The following is a 19,594-nucleotide window of genomic DNA, read 5'->3' as shown; positions in this document are numbered from 1 at the left end:
ACTGCTTTAAAAAAAATACTCGGTTAATTTTGAGCAAGTGTCTTTTACAAATCCCGCGAAGTAATCTCTTATGTGGTGGCGTGCAAATTCAGCTGTGAACCACATCTTCTAAGAGCTCCAGCAGCCCTGCACTGCAAAAGTCGGCTGCTGGAGGCTTTTTCTGCTACCGGGGTCCAGAGTGTACGGGCTGGTTTTGTTGTCAACTCTGTGAGTCACCAGAGAGGAAGAAGTCTCAATTAAGGAAATGCCTCCATGAGATCCAGCTGTAAGGCATTTTCTCAATAATTGATCAGTGAGGGAGGGGCCCATTCCATTGGGGGTGATGCCATCCTTGGGCTGGTGGCCCTGGGTTCTACAAGAAAGAAGGCTAAATGAGCCATGGGGAGCAAGCCAGTCAGCAGCACTCCATGGCCTCTGCCTCCAGGTTCCTGCCCTGTCGGAGTTCCTGTCCTGACTTCCTTCAGCGATGAACGGCAATGTGGAAGTGTAAGCCAAATAAAACTTTTTCCTCCCCAACTTGTTTTTGGTCATGGTGTTTCATCACAGCAGTAGAAACCGAGACACTGAGTGTCCTCTGCAACCCATTCAGAGCCAGAGTATCAAGCTGGGACAGGTGCTGAGCGTCCAGTGAGGTCCCGTGGCTGTGGCTAGCTAAAGAAAACTTGAGCCTGCCCGTTGCGGGAGGGGTCTCCCAACCTGACCTGCTTCCCTTGACTAAGGTGCTAGGGACCCTTCCCCCAAGGCCTTTCTGCTCCTTCTAAGATGAACCAACCTGTCTGAACCCCTACTCACCCCGTCTCCTCAGAGCTCCCCACCCCCTACACCCTTCTCTGTCCCAAGTTTTTCCCAGTAGACATCCTGAACAGGGGGCCAGGTCATGTGTTTGTGGGGAGCTGTCCTACACACCTGGGTAGCACCTAGCCCTCTGCCCCTAGAGGCCAACAACACCCTGGGGAAGGTGCCATGCTCCCTTCCCAAAAGGGGGATCCTGTGAACATGCTGATGGAGCTAAGGAAATCAAGTTCACTAAGTCTGACCTTAGAACTGAGAGGTTTTCCAGGTCATCTGGGTGGGCCCAGAGTCGTCTTAAGGGTCCTTAACCATAGGAGCAGAGAGAGGAGGGAAGAGGGGTGAACAGAGAGCCAGGACTGCAGTCTGACTTACCCCAGGCAGCTGGGGAAGGTGAGCTGCAGCTCCCCGGAGCCTCAGGAGGAACACATCTCTGCCTACATCTTCACCCTAGTGTAGTGAGACCCTCTGTGGATGGCTACAGAGCTTCGTGAACTTGTGTTCTCTTAGAACACTAAACTCGGGATAATTAGTTGCAGTAGCCACTGGAAACTACGCACCGCCCCAGAATTTGGGCAACAGTGCTCTCACTGGTGCTGCTAACAATTCCAGCACCAAGCTCCATTCCCTGATGAATCCATTGGCTTTGCAGCCACGTTAACTATCACAAGCGGCCGGTGGGCGGGGGCCAGCTCTGGGCCTCAGCCCTGATACTCCAAATGATTTGACTTGTGTTGTGAGGGGGAGATTCTAAGAGGAGCTGACCATCTCAATATCCTTCCTGCTGCAGACTCGGGAGGAGCAGCCCTGTCACCCCTCAGCCATGAGGGAACATGGAGTAACAGGGCATCCTTTAAAGCCACTCAGAGCTGAATGCACAGAGCACAAGGCACGTGTGTGGTGACCTTTGACTTCAGCTCACATGAACAGGGCTCTGTATCTTCTTGCCCAGCCCAGGACTTAGCCCGCTGCGTGCTGTGCTCTAAGTCATCTTCAAACTCTGAGGAGGTGGAAGGGTCATGATGTGCCCCACAGCCCTGTCCAGACTATCCCTGCCCTAGTCCTTGTGGCACCATGCCCTGCCTTCCCTTTACCCTCTGTATCCTGAAAAACGTAGAGGAGGGGCCTCCTAGGATGGACAAAAATTTCATCAAGGGACAGCTGGGAAGGGGTGCCCAGTAGGATGATGCAGGCAGGCTTCCTGGAGGAGGAGGGATTTCACTGAGTTAGGAAGGGAGGGCAGAGAAGTCAAGTCAGCAGCTAGGGACCCAGGGTCGGGCATGGGTAAGTTCTGTGTTTCAGCAATGGACTCTGGGCAGGGGCAGCTGGTGCTGCCCTACCAAGCTGGCTGGTTCCTTCAAGGTCCAGTACACAGTTCTGGCTCATGCCTGCCCTTGAACCTAGCCTATCACTTCCTCTTGACTCAAAATCCCCTGCGCCCAGACTCACTCACACAGGGGCCCAGGCCACCAACCACTACCGGTCTCTAAGTCTGCGGTGCCCCTATAACCACCGACAAACTGGAGTTACCACACTTTTCCTGCCTCTCCTCCAGCGTGGTGTCCCCCAAATGTGTCTGGTGTTACCACCCCAGTCCCAAACCCCTCCAAAGGCCCCCAACCTCGGACAAAGTGAGACGTAACTGAAGAGCCCTTACGTTACCCCGACCTCTGTACAGTGCACACTGCCTTCCCAGCCCTTCCCGACGTCAAGTTCACTGTCTGGAATCACCAGCGACCTGAAAACCTACCTATGTCTAGAGCCTCATAGGTCCCTATCCCTGAGCTGCCCCCACCAAAGTCTTATCCTAGGTCGCATGTCCCCTTTGGGCCTTGGAGCTAGATCCCATGGGTCCCAAATGGTTCGTGACGTGAGAACCCCACTGGAGGAACTGGGCGTGGCAGGGATCTCACCACCTCCTCGTGCAGCTGCTCAGTCACAGGGCTGGCAAAGCGGTGGGTCACAAGCCAGGGTCTGGGAGGCCATCTGGCCTCCTCAGAGGCCCGTCAGCGCTGGTCACCATTATGCCCCACATAGCAGGGGCTCTTTGGGAAAGCCGCCCCTGACTCTCCTTTCCGCGGCTCTCCCACAGTTCCCAACCAGGTTCTCAGGAGGGGCAGCTCTCCCGAGTCCTGAGACCTTTGTCCTTACCTGTTTGTCCTCTGTGGGTGGGTCATGCCCACGGTGGGACACTGTGGAGGGTACGCGGGGTACGGAAGTCATGCTCCACCACAAAGAAAGGCACTGGACAACATACGCTGGGCTAGTCAGGGAATCCTTCTTAGGAGAAAGGTGACCTCGAGGTCTGGGCCTCAAAATTCTCGCTCTGCCAGAGGGGAGTGCTCTGGGCCAAGAAGTCCTAGGAGGCCCTGGGGTACATGGTGGGTTCCAGTGGATAGGGTAGGAGTACATCCCTGTCCACACCCTCGGATATCAGCTGGGCCACCATCTGCACAATATCCTGCGAGGGATCAACCGTGTCTTCGGGGACCTGGTTGGGAGAGGTGGTGGGGGCAGGCCCGGTCAGTGGGGAGGGTACAGTCTGCAGGCCCGGCTTGTCTCTAGATAGGGCTCTGGCTGTGTTTGTCCTGTTGGGCGTACGCATCATGGCCAGACGCCTACGCTCTTCGATGCTGACACTCCAGCGGCTACCTCGGCTCCTGCGCTTGGGAGGCTCAGACACCTGCAGGGACAGAGTGCACAGTCACCTCCTCCAGACTCGGGTCCTCATAGCTGTGCGGCAAGCACTTTACCAACTGAGCTGTGTCCCCGGCCCCCATCGGTTTATCTTTGAGACAGGGTCTCACTATGAAACCCAGGTTGGTCCGACTCCCTCACTCTGCTTCAGGAAGCGGTCCCTGGTGGGGAAGGCAGTGCCCTGACATGTAGTCCTGTGTGCACAATACTCTCACACCAGCCTGCCTGAGCACTTCACGTGAGGTGTTCATGTGTACCGTTATATCTGTCCCCGGATATCTGTGCAGATACTATGGTGGGTGCTGGCAAGTACTCCAAGGTGGAGGGTGGGGCTGGGCCCACGGGCATAACAAAGCTAACCTATTGTGTGCCCCCAAAAAGTTGGGTCTCAAAGATCAACCCCAGGCATCCTTCCTCCCTAATATGAGTATAAAGTGATCCTAAAGACTGGGTTTGGTTAGCAAAACCAAAACCAAAACAAACAAACAAACAAACAAACAAAAAATGTGGTGACTTGCAAGAGAGCTGGCATCGGCTTGTAGGTAAAGCCCACGTATAACAGCTACAGGATGCCCCTCCTTAGGCAAATGGTCTGTGGAAGTCCCTCCAGACTGCCCATTTAGGAGACACACCTAGCGACCTTCTGGATAGAGGGCTAACCGTAGGGATGAGACCATTCCAAGTGAAAGACCTCCTTACCCAAAAAATCTGGAAAGAATTAACGCACAACAACGCGATGGTTCCATTTCTGGGTACAGACCCAGGAGAAAGCAAAGCCTGGATGTGCACACCCACATCCACAGCAGCTTCAGTCACTTCCAAAACACAGAAGCAATCGCGTGCTGTGGAGGGGTGGACTCACCCAGACAATGGAGCGTTATGACCCTAAAACATCATGAGGACAATTGGGGCATCGGGCTCAGCAGTAAGTGCATTCTGCTCTTGCAGAGGACCTGGGATCAGTTCCTAGCTCACATCAGGCAACTCACAACTACCTGTAACACCAACTGAAAGAGCTCTGACACCCTTCGGCTTCTGTGGGCACCTGCATGCACATGGTACACATCAATTCACATGTATATACATACATATAAATTTTTAAAAATTAAAATTTTTTAAAAAATTTAAATTTAGCCGGGCGGTGGTGGCGCACGCCTTTAATCCCAGCACTCGGGAGGCAGAGGCAGGCGGATCTCTGTGAGTTCGAGGCCAGCCTGGGCTACCAAGTGAGATCCAGGAAAGGCGCAAAGCTACACAAGAGAAACCCTGTCTCGGAAAAACCAAAAAAAAAAAAAAAAAAAAAAAAAAAAAAAAAAAAAAAAAATTTAAATTTAAAAATTAAAAAAAAAGGCACATGCTGTTGTGTGGGTGAATGTGAACCCAGAGGGCACTGCTTGGTGAAATAGCAGCCGCCAAAGCACATGTTCCGCAACTGCTATGACCCTGCTGGTCCAGGGCTTGTCAAACTCAAACTCACCGAGAGAGAAAGTAGAATGGTGCCTCCGGGGCCTGGAGAGGGAAAGGGGCTGCTTCGTGGAGGCAATGCAGGTTCTGAGGGTGGAAAAGCCCTGGAGAGCTGTCTCACAACTATGAGAATATACTCAGCAAGAGGCCGGGCAGGCTCCGTGACAGAACACACACTGAGCATGTGCATGACCTTGGGTCCATCATTAGAACCCACACCAACACACCACACACACACACACACACACACACACACACACACACACACACACACACACACACAAAGTGGCCTTGATGGCAAAAATATGAGGGGGGAAAAAGCGAACATTTGACTCCAAGACATATACTGGGAGAAGATACAGAAAAACACAGGAGATGACGGTCTACAAGCCAAAAAGGACCCTGCAGGTCCTCATGCAGCCCTCAGAAGCCAGTCTTCAGGATTTGTGTTTCCACCAAACCCACAGGACAGGGCCTCCCCTTCACAGTGCTGGAGCAGGAGGAAGGCCTCAGGGGAAGGGTTAGGGCCTTAGCTCATCAGAAAGGGACCCACAGAGCCCACTCATGCCCCACACATTAAAACACAGGGAAGGCATCTTCTGTGAACCAAGAAATGGGCTCTCTCCAGACCTGAATCTGTGAGGGGCTTGGCCTTGACCTGCCAGCCTCTAGAACTGAAAGGCACCATTTCCATACTGCCTAAGCTGCAGCTGTTTGCTCTGGCAACGCCAAAAGGAGGCCACCACCGCTTCTGGTTCCTTCTCACTGGAGACCTCTGGTTTCAGAAGCGTAAGGCACCACATTCCTGTTGTTTAACTCGGAAAGAAAGAAAGAAAGAAAGAAAGAAAGAAAGAAAGAAAGAAAGAAAGAAAGGAAGGAAGGAAGGAAGGAAGGAAGGAAGGAAGGAAGGAAGGAAAGACAGAAAGAAAGAAAGAAAGAAAGAAAGAAAGAAAGAAAGAAAGAAAGAAAGAAAGAAAGAAAGAAAGAAAGAAAGAAAGAGGTGGAAGTCCACAGCTCCTCATCCCATCCTGCAGCCTAGCTTACTCTGTTTTCCTAGCCCAGTCCAGAGAAGTTCTTCTCTGTTGAAAACCAGAGGCCTATAGCCACTGAAAGCCAGATGCCTGCCTGTCCACGCCACAGCAAAGTCGTCTGCTACCAAAGGCCATCTGGACACCTACACACGCAAAGTCACCAGTGTCACAAGCCTAAGGAGAAGAGCAGGATGGAGCCACTAGCTGGCTGAGAAACAAGAGAGAGAGCCCAGGTCTGTACTAACACTGTGGCCTTTGGGTGTAGGAGACAGGCCATGGATGAAACCAGAGCAGAAGCATGTGGAGAGGGGCCATCTAGAGGACAAGAATGACCTTGGACATGGAAAGTGTGACTGGGCAAGATGGATACTCAGTGGGAGGCTCGTCTGGAGCTGTTCCTACTCTCAACCCACTTTGTGTGGCAGGACTGCACACCTCTCTCTCTCTTGTAGCACTGTGCGGTCACGGTTCTTCTTGCTGGAGTAGCGTCTGCTCTGCTGATGACACTGGCTGGAGGCATATGCACTCTACACGTGACACACAGACACGAGGCCACATGCTATGCCCCTTGTGTTTGTGCAGCAACCTCAAGAAAGGCAGGGACAGAAGACCTTTGAGAGTGAGAGGCACATGCAGGACAATCAACCTAGCCACTTCTGACCAAGAAATGGGAAAATGTAAGTTCAGAATTCATTTGGAGATACTCATTACACAGCATCACTACCACAAGCACTAACTAACTGACATAGGATTGAAAGCAAAGCACCACTGCAAAGATGCACCTAGGAAGCCACGAGAAAGCCAGAGAATCATTCCTGTTGGATCAACTTGTGGTGAATAAAACAAGAAAGAGAAAAGAAAGACACATACACATGCACATGCACACATTCTGTCCCCAGAGATGGAGGAGGCAGCCTTAGAAGAAAATATTATGCTGACATTTCAGAACACTGGCAAGAGGGAAAAGATCTTAAAAATTTTTGAAAATGAAGCTGGAGAGATGGCTCAGTGGTTAAGAGCACTTCCGTTCAGTTCCCAGTACCCACACAGTGGCTCACAACTGTCAACACCAGTTCCAGCAGATCCAAAGTTTTCTTCTGGCCTCCACAGGCACCAGGCACGCACATGGTGCACAGACATATATGCAGGCAAAAACATTCATACGTATAAAATACATAAGTCTTAAAAAAATAAAAACCTCTCAAAGATAAAAACGGCACAGGGGTGGTGCTACATACAGATGCCTAGCAACACACAGAAAAACCAGAGCATGCACGGAGAAGCAGAAGCCTGCATGTCTATGGCTTTACACAGTCGCACTGGAAGCTGATAGGGAGAGGCCTTAAAAGGCCTGAAAAAAATTCTCTCCTAGAGTTTTTACCTAACTAAAGTGCTGTACAAGTATGCAAAGTCATTTCCACACCTTTGAGTCTCTAAAGCCCTCCCCCCCCAAAAAAACCGTCAACATCCTCTAAATCCTTGTGAATGAAGTGGCTAGATGGTATGCTCTGGGAGTAAACAGAGAAAGAGAAAAACCAAGGGCTAAGGAAACAAGGAATCCTGAGATAGACAAGGAAGGCCTTCACGGGGCCCTGAGGACAGCAGACCAGCGGGAACAGGAAACCCAGGACAACCAGGAGAGAATGGAGCTTTCAGATGATCTGACGTACCTCTCAGTACCTAGAGCCATAGATGTGGCTCATAGAAGGTTCCGTAAAAGAGAGTTAATCCAATTATTATCCCCGAGGAAAAGCAAAAGGCTGAAGGAGAAAAGCAGCAGCAGTGGTCTGGAGAGACGGCTCAGTTGTGGTTAACAGCACTTGTTGCTCTTGCGGAGGACCCAGGATCGATCCCTGGCACCCACATGCTGGCTCACGACCATCCACAACCCCAATTCCAGGGATCCGACAGGCACACATGCAGTGCACACACACCACGCTAGCAAGACAGTCATATACATAAAGTAAAAGAAATCTGAAGGAGGAGGAGGAGGCCGGGCATGCTGGCACATACCTGTAATCCCAGCACTCAGGAAGCAGACGCTAAAGGATCTCTGTGCATTTGAGGCCAGCCTGGTCTACAGAATGAGTTTCAGGACAGCCAGGGCTGTTACACAGAGAAATCTTGTCTTGAAAAAACAAACAAATAATTTATTTTAAAGAAGAAAAGGAACGTTACCGTGTCCATGCCTTAGCTGTGGCGACACTGCCACTGCCATCCTATAGTTGGACACTGGAGCCAAGCATGCCAGCGCGTGCCTGCAACCCCAGCATATGGGACACAGAGACAAGAGGATCTCTCTGAGTGCCAGGCCAGCTTGGGCTGCCTAGTGAGACCTCGTCTCGGGAAAAAAAAAAATCCAACTAATGCTGGAAGCAAATCTAAGAAGCCCGATTGGAGGCTGAGGGCAGGGCACTGTGGGTAATGGCATATGAGGGTCAGAGCCCCAGCATGGAGGTAAACACCAGGTTCAGCAGTAACTGGAGAGATGGAAACAGGAGACTATCTGGGGCTTGCTAGCTGTCTGTCTGGCAGAACTGGTGAGCTATCTGTGTTCAGTTGCAAACTGTTTCAAGAAATGAGGTAGAGAACAAAGAGAAAAACATCTGGCACTGGCCTCTGGCCTATGTACACACATATACATACCAAAAAAAACCACATTTGCATACATACACAAACATGCACATACACACACACCCATACACACAAACACTCATACATGCACCAACACCCATAAACATGCACATACACAAACATGTACACATACATACACACAAAGAAATGCACACACATGCATATATACACACACACATAAACACACATATACATATATACATAAACAGGTACCCACAGACACATGCATACATATATAAACACACACACACACACACACACATACACACACACACACACACACACACATAAACGAAATGAGTATAATATAACTCCTTGGAAAAATGGGGAGAGAGAACAGGTGGAAGGTAGGGCACCAAATCCTCAATTTATATGGCAGAAAATGAGCAGACTCTAAAATGCAGGAGTAGGCCGGGCGGTGGTGGCACACGCATTTAATCCCAGCACTCGGGAGGCAGAGCCAGGCGGATCTCTGTGAGTTCGAGGCCAGCCTGGGCTACCAAGTGAGTTCCAGGAAAGGCGCAAAGCTACACAGAGAAACCCTGTCTCGAAAAACCAAAAAAAAAAAAAAAAAAAAAAAATGCAGGAGTAGGAGGGAGCAGCATTAACTTCATGTGCACATTGGTGAGACCATAGTCTAGAGCACTGACAGCAAGCAAGGCTTTGGGATTACCGCCCAACAGCATGCATGCATGTTTTAAGAACAGCAGCACAAAAAATGTAAAGATAAAGATATAAGTAACTGACGTAGGAGAATATGCCCAGAACTCTTACCCATGTCCTAACCAAACAGATGGAACATTCACACAAGTTGGACATGATCTACGCCACAAGCAAAATGGACCCACACCAGGTCCCCAGAGCTCACAATTTTGAGTGCACAGAACAACACTACCTACTGGAACTACCTACTGGAGATAACACACGCCTATCAAAATGGGCACGCTTTTCTATTCCAACACGTGAGGATGAAAGTTGAGACTGAAATGCATATTTATTCAGATAGAACATGAGGGCACACCAGAGCGTCAGAGTGTGGCCAGAACTGCCCCGCCTCCAGGGCAATCCACAGCTTAAATCCACCATTGGAAGAAAGCCCTTCAGTCCCAGCACTTGGAAGGCAGAAGAAGGCAGATCTCTGTGAGTTCCAGGCCAGGCAGGCAGCGAGGGCTACATAGAAATATCTGTCTCGAAAATCAAAGAAGGAGGAGGAGGAGGACAATGACAAGTCGGGGGTGAGGTGGGGGATGTTGGAGGCAGAGGCAGGTGGATCTCTGAGGTCAAGGCCAGCCTGGTCTACAGAGCAAATTCCAGGACAGCTAGGGCTACACAGAGAAACCCTGTCTCAATAAAACAAAAAACGTGAGAAAAAGGATTTTAAGGACTCTGGAGCGATGGCTCATCAGTTACTCATCACATACTGCTCTTCCAGAGGACCCAGGTTTGATTCCCAGCACCCACACGATGGCTCACAACCGTCTGTAACTCCAGCTCCAGGGACTGAACACTTTCTTCTGGCCTCTATGGGCACCAATCATGCATGAACTTACATGCAGACCAAATACCTATACACATAAAATAAATTTAAAAACTCATAATGACTTATCTTTTTTTTTACTTGCTTGTTTGTTTATTATATATACAGCATGTATAACTACAGGCCAGAAGAGGGCACCAGATCCCATTACAGATGGTTGTGAGCTGTCATGTGGTTGCTGGGAATTGAACTCAGGACCTCTGGAAGAGCAGGCAGTGCTCTTAACCTCTGAGCCATCTCTCCAGCCCATGACTTATCTTATACCTACAGATCATCAGTGAATCTTCGACCCTCATCAGAGAAGTGTCTTCTTGCAGTCAATAGCAATTAACAGAGATCCACAAGTGGTCAGCAAGCAGAGAATAAGAGGCCGAGAGTGCTCAGCCCTAAATGGACATCTATATCACATCTATCCCCTCAAAGGCTCAGAAATCTTTGACGGAGAGAGAACAGAAAGATTTCAAGAACCAGAGGTGGTGGATGACTTCAAGGACACAGTGGTTTTTTGTTTTGTTTTGTTTTGACACAACAGAGCAGGTACACAGAAGAACCCACAGTGAATTTGACAGAATGCACAAGCTCCAGCCAGACAAAAGCCCAGTGTGGAGGGGAAGAGGACACATGTCCCTCCCTTAGCAGAGGAGCTATTAGCATTTCAGAGCTACTAGGTGAGGTAACATTCGTTCTCTCTGCGTGACCGCTGGTAGGCTAACCACACTGCACGGCAAGTCCCAGACCCAAAAATAGCTGGGCAACCCAAATGAGGCTTGATGAGTTAAAAATTACAAGAGGACATAAAGGCCGGGCAGAGAGGTGGGCTGGGTCAGGGAGGAGTTGGGGTGTGTGTGACTGTGATAAAACACATAGCTGTTTTTTGAGACAGGGTTTCTCTGGGTAGCCCTGGCTGTCTTGACTGGCAATGTAGACCAGGCTGGCCTTGATCTCTCAGAGAGCTGCCTGCCTCCCCAGTGCTGGGATTAATGGTGTGCACCACCATACCAGGCCCAGTCAAAATACACTGTATAAAGTCCTCAAGGGATTAATAAAATTTGTGTTTTGATTTTGTGTTTTGAGGCAAGGTCTTTCTATGTAGCCCTGGCTGTCCTTGAACTCACTAGATAGACCAAGCAGACCTCAAAATCACAGAGAGCAGAATTAATAAAAAATTCTTGTTGTTGTTGGTTTTTGAGGCAGGGTTTCTCTGTGTAGCCCTGGCTGTCCTTGAACTCTCTATGTACATCAGGCTGACCTCAAACTCACAGAGATCCACCTGCCTCTGCTTCCCCAGTGTTGGGATTAAAGATGTACGCCACTACCAGAGGGCCAAAAAACATTTTTTTTTTTTTTGAGACAGTGTTCCTTTGTATATCCCTGGCTATCCTGGAACTTGCTCTGTAGACCAGGCTGGTCTCAGACTCACAGGGATCCACCTGCTTCTGCCTCCTGAGTGCTGAGATTAATGTCGTGTGCTACCACCACCAGGCCAGAAAAAAAAAAAATTAAAGAAAAATGTTCTAAACTCATATACTCTGGCCAAACAATTACATACTTAAGAATTTAACCTGAGTCGGGTTTGGTGGTGCACACCTTTAACCCAGCACTCAGGAGGCAGAGGCACATGGATTCCTGAGTACCAGGACAGTTATGACTATACAAGGGAAAACCCTGTTTCAGAAAACAAAACAAAACAAAAACAAAAGCAACAAAACAACCCAAGAGTTTCACCTAGGGGCTGGAGAGATGGCTCAGCAATTAAGAGCCCTCGCTGTCCTTCCAGAGGACACGGTTTCCATTCCCAGCACCTCAGTTAGTTCACAGTCTGTAACTACAGGTCCAGGGGACTCAATGCCCTCCTCTGGTCTTGTGGGCACCAGACATGCATGTAGTACACAGACATACATGCAGACAAAATATCCATACACATAAAATAAAATTAAAATTAAAATTAATTAATAAAAAAATGGCATTAGGAAAGACAAGTGAATAAAGTTAAAAGAAACAGTGGGCAGCATTCACAAACAGGTTCTTGGAAAAACCAACTGACAGAAACTCTTCCCTTACATGTTCGTGGGTCCCAGCCACGGCCATTGCCATTATTTCTACCAATGTAGTCACACTCGGTATTCATTCAGGTGGGGTTTGTTTGTTTTGGAACTGAAAGCCAGACTTCACCCACTTTCTTTTTCTCCATGTTTGGTGTGTGGTACTGGAGAGCAAACGCAGGACCTTGTGTGTACAAGGCAAATGCTCTACCAGTGAGCTACATCTCCAGCCCACCACTCAAGGTAAAAAACAAAAAATATGAGTGTCTGCTTACATGTATGTATGTGCATCACAGGTATGTGTGCTGGCAGATGCCAGAGAGGATATCAGAACTCTTGGAACCGGAGCTATAAAAGGGTACATGTGGGTGCTGGGAACTAAACCCAGGTCCACTGCAACAGCTTTAAGTGCTCTTAACTACCAAGCTGTCTCTCCAGCCCCCTTCCACTCAACTTTCGAGAAAGTTTTCTCATTGCTGTTTTGTTTTGTAGACAGAATTTTTTTGACGTGTAGCTGAGGCTGGTCCTGAACTCACAATCCAGCCTCAGCATCCAAATGCGGGAACTACAGGTAGGGGCTGCTATGTTGGTTCCTCATTTTTAACCATCTCTTCATAGATTCCTGTTAGTAAATATTTCAATGATACAAACATTTATAAGCATTTCTTCCAGACCATCATTTAACATTTCCACCTCTTGCTTGCCCTGTACTCTTGAAACCTGTTGGGCTTTTCCTTCAGGATTTTATGTTTGGATTAAGAAAAGCGGTTCTCATTTGGGGTTCTAAATACAGATTCTTCCAAAGCAACTTTGGGTTTGAGTTCAGCGTGTTGCACATGGGTGCTGAGAGGCAGGGCTGTATCCTACTGTGCTGTAAACGGCCCGCCAATCACTCCAGCACTATCTGCTGCAAACCTTTTACTTCTGCTTTGAAGTTCCATGGTAAGCAGAAAGTAGCCCCCTAGATTTACTCAGAGGTCAACTTCCCAGCATTTGTCCTGGATGGTAGGTACATCTGTCCAAGTCCTGATTCCACACCATCTTTTTGTGCTAGAGCCTAGAGCTGATAAAGCCTTGCTCGTTTTTTGTCTTTGTCTTTGTTTTGTTTTTTTTTTTTTTTTTAATGCTGCATGGCTCAAAGTAAAGCTTTGAAAATACCTTTGCCTTTCAGATTATACATTAATAGACATGTCAGCAACAGATTGCTTACATGTGTGTTTTGTTTTGTTTTGTTTGAGACAGGGTCTCATTGTGTAGCCCTAGGTGGCCTAGAACCCACCTTTCGCTTACCTGTGTAAGTGGGGCAGTGAGCTTGCCTTGGATTCTGATGGTCTTCCCTTCAGTTTGTCCTCCACTCCCTTCCTTCTCATGTGTTCTGAGATACCCTCTTCCTTCTCATGTGTCCTCAGATACTCCCTTCCTTCTCATGTGTCCTCAGATACCCCCTTCCTTCTCATGTGTCCTCAGATACCCCCTTCCTTCTCATGTATCCTCAGATACCCCCTTCCTTCTCATGTGTCCTCAGATACCCCTTCCTTCTCATGTGTACTCAGATACCCCTTCCTTCTCATGTGTCCTCAGATACCCCCTTCCTTCTCATGTGTTCTGAGATACCCCCTTCCTTCTCTTATGTTCTGAGATACCCCCTTCCTTCTCATGTGTCCTCAGATACCCCCTTCCTTCTCATGTGTTCTGAGATACCCCCTTCTTTCTCATGTGTTCTGAGATACGCCCTTCCTTCTCATGTGTTCTGAGATACCCCCTTCCTTCTCATGTGTTCTCAGATACCCCTTCCTTCTCATGTGTCCTCAGATACCCCCTTCCTTCTTATGTGTTCTGAGATACCCCCTTCCTTCTCATGTGTTCAGATACCTCCTTCCTTCTCATGTGTTCTGAGATACCCCCTTCCTTCTCATGTGTTCTGAGATACCCCCTTCCTTCTCATGTATCCACAGATACCCCCTTCCTTCTCATGTGTTCTGAGATACTCCCTGGTTCTTTGAGGTGTGTTCTCAGAACTGAGATAAGAGTCTCTGATGGGAAAATTCTTTCTATCACTTTATTTTTCTTTATGTCAGAGATTTTTTTTTAAAACCAGGTATAAAATTGAAAGTCGACTGCTGGGCTGGAGAATGGCTCAGTAGCTACGCGTGCTGACTGCTGCTCTTCCAGAGGACCCCATCAGGTTCCCAGCACCTGTACGGCAGCTGACATCCTGCACCTCCAGCTCCAGAGAAATCTAACACTCTCCTCTGCCTCTTCGGGCTCCTGCATGCCATGGTACACAGACTCATACAGGCGCACGTACATTCACATAAACATAATTTTTTAAAAGGTGGCTGTTAGGCTAGAGTGTAGTGGCATCTGGGATGCTAGTATCCGGAAAGCTGAGGCCTAAGGACTTCAAATGACTTCAAGGCCAACCTGGGCTTGAGAGCCTATCTCAAAAAACCAAATAGAAGAAAACATCAACTATTTCCTATCAGCACACACAAGTCACCCTGCTCTGTAATGAGCTTCAGCAGCAATGCGTGAGGTGGCCCTGTGAGTGTCGGTACCTCTCAGACCTTCATCTCGGCATTCCGCACTTCCACCGTGATGACGCACAGTAGACGATCCTTCCATTCATTCTGCTTGGGCCCTACCTACAGACTTTGGTTTTTTGAGACAGGTTTCTCTGTGTAACAGCTCTGGCTGTCCTAAAACGTACTCCGTAGGCTGGCCTCGAACTCGGAGATCTGGCTGCCGCTGCCTCCCAAGTGCTGGGATTAAAGGTGTGCACCACCACCGCCTGGCCAAGGGCCCTACATTACTGCATATGACAGCCAGCCTCTAGAATGGTCAGACCCATGGACAGCCAGCCCCTGGTGACCACACTCCTGTTACCCCCAACTCTCTCTCACGCACCAAGTAGGAATGACTAGTGTGATCTCCTCCAAAAAACAAACAAACAAACTACATGGAAACATGGGACGTGACTCCCAGGCTAGAATGCAAATGTCTTAGCAACTTCTACCCTGTCCCTTCCCACTCTCTCACAGGGAAGCCAGTGCTTGGCTGACTTCCTGAGGCTACTCACCTATCCTGGGGAGATCTCCACCCAAGAGCCATCCTGTGGTGAGGGTCTACAGGCTCTCAAGGCCCCCCCACTCTTCACTACCTACCATTGACTTCCTGTGGGCGGGAGCTACTGCAGAAGCAGCTTCTGACTTCCTGCTTTCAGAGGACCGTGGTTGACCGACCCCTCGGCCGTCACCTCCTGAGACTCAAGCAAAGCACCTGCCCTGCAGTCTGTAATTTCTGAACTCATGAGGTAGAGGCAGGAGGATCAGGAGTTCAAGGTTATAGTTGGCTTAAATAGCAAGTTCAAAACCAGCCTGGGCTACATGAGACCTTGTTTCAAAAACCCAAAACCAATGTCCCCTCCCCATAGGAATACCACTTAAATTATTTTGGGGGCAAACTTGCAGGTTTAAAACATTATGTATTAGCCAGCAGTGGTGCCCACACCTTTAATCCCAACACTCGGGAGACAGAAGCAGGTGAATCTCTGTGAGTTCAACGCCAGCCTGGTCTACAGAGTGAGATCCAGGACAGCCAGGGCTACACAGTGAAACCTTATCTTGAAAAACCAAAACCAGGTCGGGCGGTGGTGGTGGTGGTGGTGGTGGTGGTGGTGGTGGTGGTGCACACCTTTAATCCCAGCACTCGGAAGGCAGAGGCAGGCGGATCTCTGTAAGTTCGAGGCCAGCCTGGGCTACATAGTGAGTTCCAGGAAAGGCACCAAAGCTACACAGAGAAACCCTGTCTTGAAAAACAAAAAACCAAACCAACAAACGAAAATTATATATGTCCACACAGTAATAGGATCTGGTTCCACAGAAGATCTTGGTGTTATCTGGCAAAACTCTTGGTGTTCCTCGAAATAAATAACCTAAAGGACCTCATAATTTCTATTGCTAAAGTGAATGGGAACTTTGCATGATATTTTCTAATTTAGTGTATTGAAACAAGTAAGTTACAATAGTCATATAACCAACCTTTGTCTTTTATTTTTGAGCTGGTTTATGTGGATTTTCTAGACAGACAATATATTGCTGCCAATAGCGATTGTTTTCTTCCTATCTGGCTATCAGCTATCCTTTTTCCTTGACTATGGCGAAGCCTTACATATGAATTCCCATCTCCTAGGTTGAAGCTAGCCCAGCTATTCTTATTTTTCTATATGCAGTTAACTGTAAGACAAGAAAAATGTAGGGTACATTATTATTATTATTATTATTATTAGTTTTGAAGAAAGGTATTACTATGTAGCCCTGGCTGGCCTGGAAGTTTCTATGTAGACCAGGCTGAACTTGAACTCGGAGAGATCTGCCTGCCTCTGCTTCCCAAGTGCTGGGAAGTTGTGTACCACTGTGCCTGGCAACATGTAGCATTTTTAGTGATATCCTGAGTTAGGAACCGCCTTGGAGAGAACCCACAGAATCTGACATTGCTCTCCAGAACAGAGTATCTCTCCTATCATTGAGTCTTTGTAATTCTTTGGGGGAGGGTGGGTAAAGTTCATCTCAAGTAGGTGATTCCCCCCCCCCCCCCCCCCCCCCCCCCCCGCTGTCATGAAAAGGGAGGACTATCTTCTTGCTGATCCTGTCTGCTGTTGTGGCTATAGAGGCTACTGACTTCTGAACACCATACTGGCTAAGATTCCAGAAGACTCTTTTGGACTAACCAGGACAATCACGGGGTCTCCACGTGAGGCTGGTTTTGCATGTCTGGTGCTCCGTGGCTGGCCACTCACAGTTTCAGAGGCAGGTGGGGTGAGGAAGGTGTCCCTTATGTGGCTCAGCCTAGAGCCACCCCAAGCCTCCTGCCTGCTCCTCTCCAGTGTTGACAGCATGCTGGCCAGATGGTCTGGAAGAACTGTACTGTGGCTGAACTGGAAGCCTAAGGACCCTCTGCTAGGAAGGCTTTCTCCAACCCTCACCTCAGCCCAAGGTCCCTGCACTCTATGAGGCACCGTGTGTGGCACCGTGGGCTGACTGGGAAGGGAGGGACCAAGGACTATGTTAGCCAGGCCAGGAGCTCTGTGGGAGGCGACACGAGACAGAGCCCGCCGAGGGAAGACCCAGAGGAAGCACAGTCTATACCAAGGGCGAGAACTTGACACAGGACAAGGTTAGGGAACGCAGCCTGGACATCCTTCAAGGCCAGAGCCACTAGCAGGGCCTGAGAACTGTGGAAGAAGGAGGCAGAGGAACTTCAAATTGGAGCTGACCTTTTTCCAAAAGGAGCCAAGGTGTGGCAGACACTGAAGTGACTCTCTCACTGCAGCTGCCCTTGTCCTGGGCAAACCACACCCAACAGATGACACTTTAGTGTCTTCACAATCTAGAATGTCCGGGGTGAGACCCTGGCCTCATGAAAGCTGAGGGGTCTATTGGTTAGCATTGTAGAGGTCAGGTCTTGGCACTTGTAACCTTTGTAGGGGCCTCAAGGCACTGGGTCCCGCGGGGGGGGGGGGGGGGGACATGCTGAGGAAGTCATGGGGTAGTCATGCAGGTGACCCTGGGACCCCACTCTTTGCACTGTTGCTAGTTTTTTTGAAACAGTGTTTTGTTATACAGCTCAGCCTGGCCTTGAACTTGCAATGCTCCCACCCCACCTCTTCAGTGTGTGAACCATGACACCAAGCTTGGGAGCCTGCCTTCTTTACCCGCCTGACCTTTTACCTGGGCACGCACACGGGCTCCTGGCTGGTTGCACCACCAAAGCACTGTGGGCGTGAGTTTTGCCAGTCTTGACTGATGTGGTTTGGCTTTGAACTCTTTCTCAGTGGACACTATACTGCAGATGATGTGGTATCCTCTGCTGGGGAGTGCCCTAGGGGTCTGCACAGTCGGGCCTGTTTCTCCTCCCTCTGGGCCGAACACGACCCAGCACCTGCTGTCCGGTGACGCTGACCAGGGTTTGCTTACTGTTGGAGGCTGTCCCAAACACAGCTGCCGTGTGCGTTTCGGTGACGGCCTGCTGTGGGGACCTCATTCCCCCTCCCACGTAGTGGTACCCTCTTGTCCAGGGTTGGGGGACACTGGGGAGGGCTGAGAGAGGTATGTGTGGCACCCTCTTCCTGACCTCAGGCGATCCCTCCTTGGTGTCCTCCAGAGGAAGGAAAAGGGGTGCAAGTCTACGTCCAAGCCTCCTGGCCGGAGTGGTTGGAGAAAGAGAGCCCTGGAAACTCTGTTTCTGTCAGTCCCGTCCAGGCCTCTCCCCTGGTCCCAGAGGTCCGTTCTCCACGCCCCTCCCCAATCAGCGTGGGTTTTCAGAAGAGCCTCCTGCCCCTTACCCAGTCTTGGGTCTGCAGGTCCTCCTGAGGGTTGCTCTTGGTGTCTGGCTGGACGGAGGCCGCCGCAGGCCCGCGTGAGGGGGACAGTTGCGGTTGTTCTTGAGCGAGCTGCCACTGCAGCGTCTTCCTCCGGGGGCGCTGCCGCCTGCTGTCCATCTCTCCCTACAGCAGGCTGCAGTGCGCACATGCAGGGCTCCGCAGCCGCGACAGACAGACGCGGAGCAAACGGCAAAGCTCTAGGGCCACCTTCTCGCCAGTGACTACTCTTGACAAACAGCGAGGGCGCCTTACGTGACTTCCCTCCCTAGATCCTGCGGCCGCTGCCCACCACACCAGCAGCGCCCCCAGGGGCATCAGTAGCCCCGCAGAAGTAGATGCTTCCCTTCTCTGCTCTCACCAGACCGCCTGTCAGCCTTCCCCAGCCTTGCCTCGGAGGGGGTGCGTTGTCTGCTGTTCTGACAAGCTCTCAACCCTAGGATCCTGCCCTCAGCCCGCCTCCCTTCTGTCATTTCAACAACCCTGCTACACACAAGGCTTGGGGTCAGCCTGAGCTCTCATTCCCCTCCCTGTCCGCGGACCTGAACCGTGGAAGTCAGTTGAGGGGCAGGGGTGAAACGTGAGGGAGTTGGGTCACCCGCTCCCACGCGGGAGCAGAGCTCGCCCCGGGGGCTTCCGGAGCGGGCTCGGTGGACACTACAAAGGGAAGGGTCAGGAGGATCCCGGACAAATGAGGCCGACTTAACCGGACCCAACTGACAACGGATCAGCCGGTGGGACCAGGCTCAGAAGGGCCTGCACAGGGAGTGGGGGGGATGGATGGAGCGGCCAGGAGGACTCAGTAAGGAGGCGGTGAGCTCGGACTAATGTGAGGGCGACCCAGTGGAACCTAAGGGACCAGCCTCAGACAGCAGAGACAGAATCCTAAGAGGGGCGGAGCGGACCTGAGCTTCCGTTCTACAGACCCCGCCCTCCGCTGCTGCTTCCGCCCCTCGACGCTTGCGCCCCAGCATCCCAGCGCCCCAGCCGCGTGGCCCCAATACATTGAAAGAAATCACAG

The 19,594-nt window shown here is 50.2% G+C and overlaps 1 protein-coding gene across 1 annotated transcript; it reads right to left on the bottom strand.

The window, feature by feature from the left end:
• Positions 1-3,048: 3,048 nt before the first annotated feature.
• On the bottom strand, positions 3,049-19,521 carry Tex22 (testis expressed 22). Its single transcript, XM_006988015.4, has 2 exons — positions 18,538-19,521; positions 3,049-3,472 (listed from the first exon to the last, which is right to left on the bottom strand). Exons 1-2 carry the CDS (start codon positions 18,691-18,693, stop codon positions 3,149-3,151), a joined length of 480 nt encoding a protein of 159 aa, XP_006988077.1. The 5' UTR covers positions 18,694-19,521; the 3' UTR covers positions 3,049-3,148.
• Between the last annotated feature and the right edge of the window lie 73 nt (positions 19,522-19,594).

The sequence above is a fragment of the Peromyscus maniculatus genome, chromosome 14 (assembly GCF_049852395.1).
Source record: "Peromyscus maniculatus bairdii isolate BWxNUB_F1_BW_parent chromosome 14, HU_Pman_BW_mat_3.1, whole genome shotgun sequence".
NCBI lineage: Eukaryota > Metazoa > Chordata > Mammalia > Rodentia > Cricetidae > Peromyscus > Peromyscus maniculatus.
This window is presented reverse-complemented; position numbering and strand designations above follow the sequence as displayed.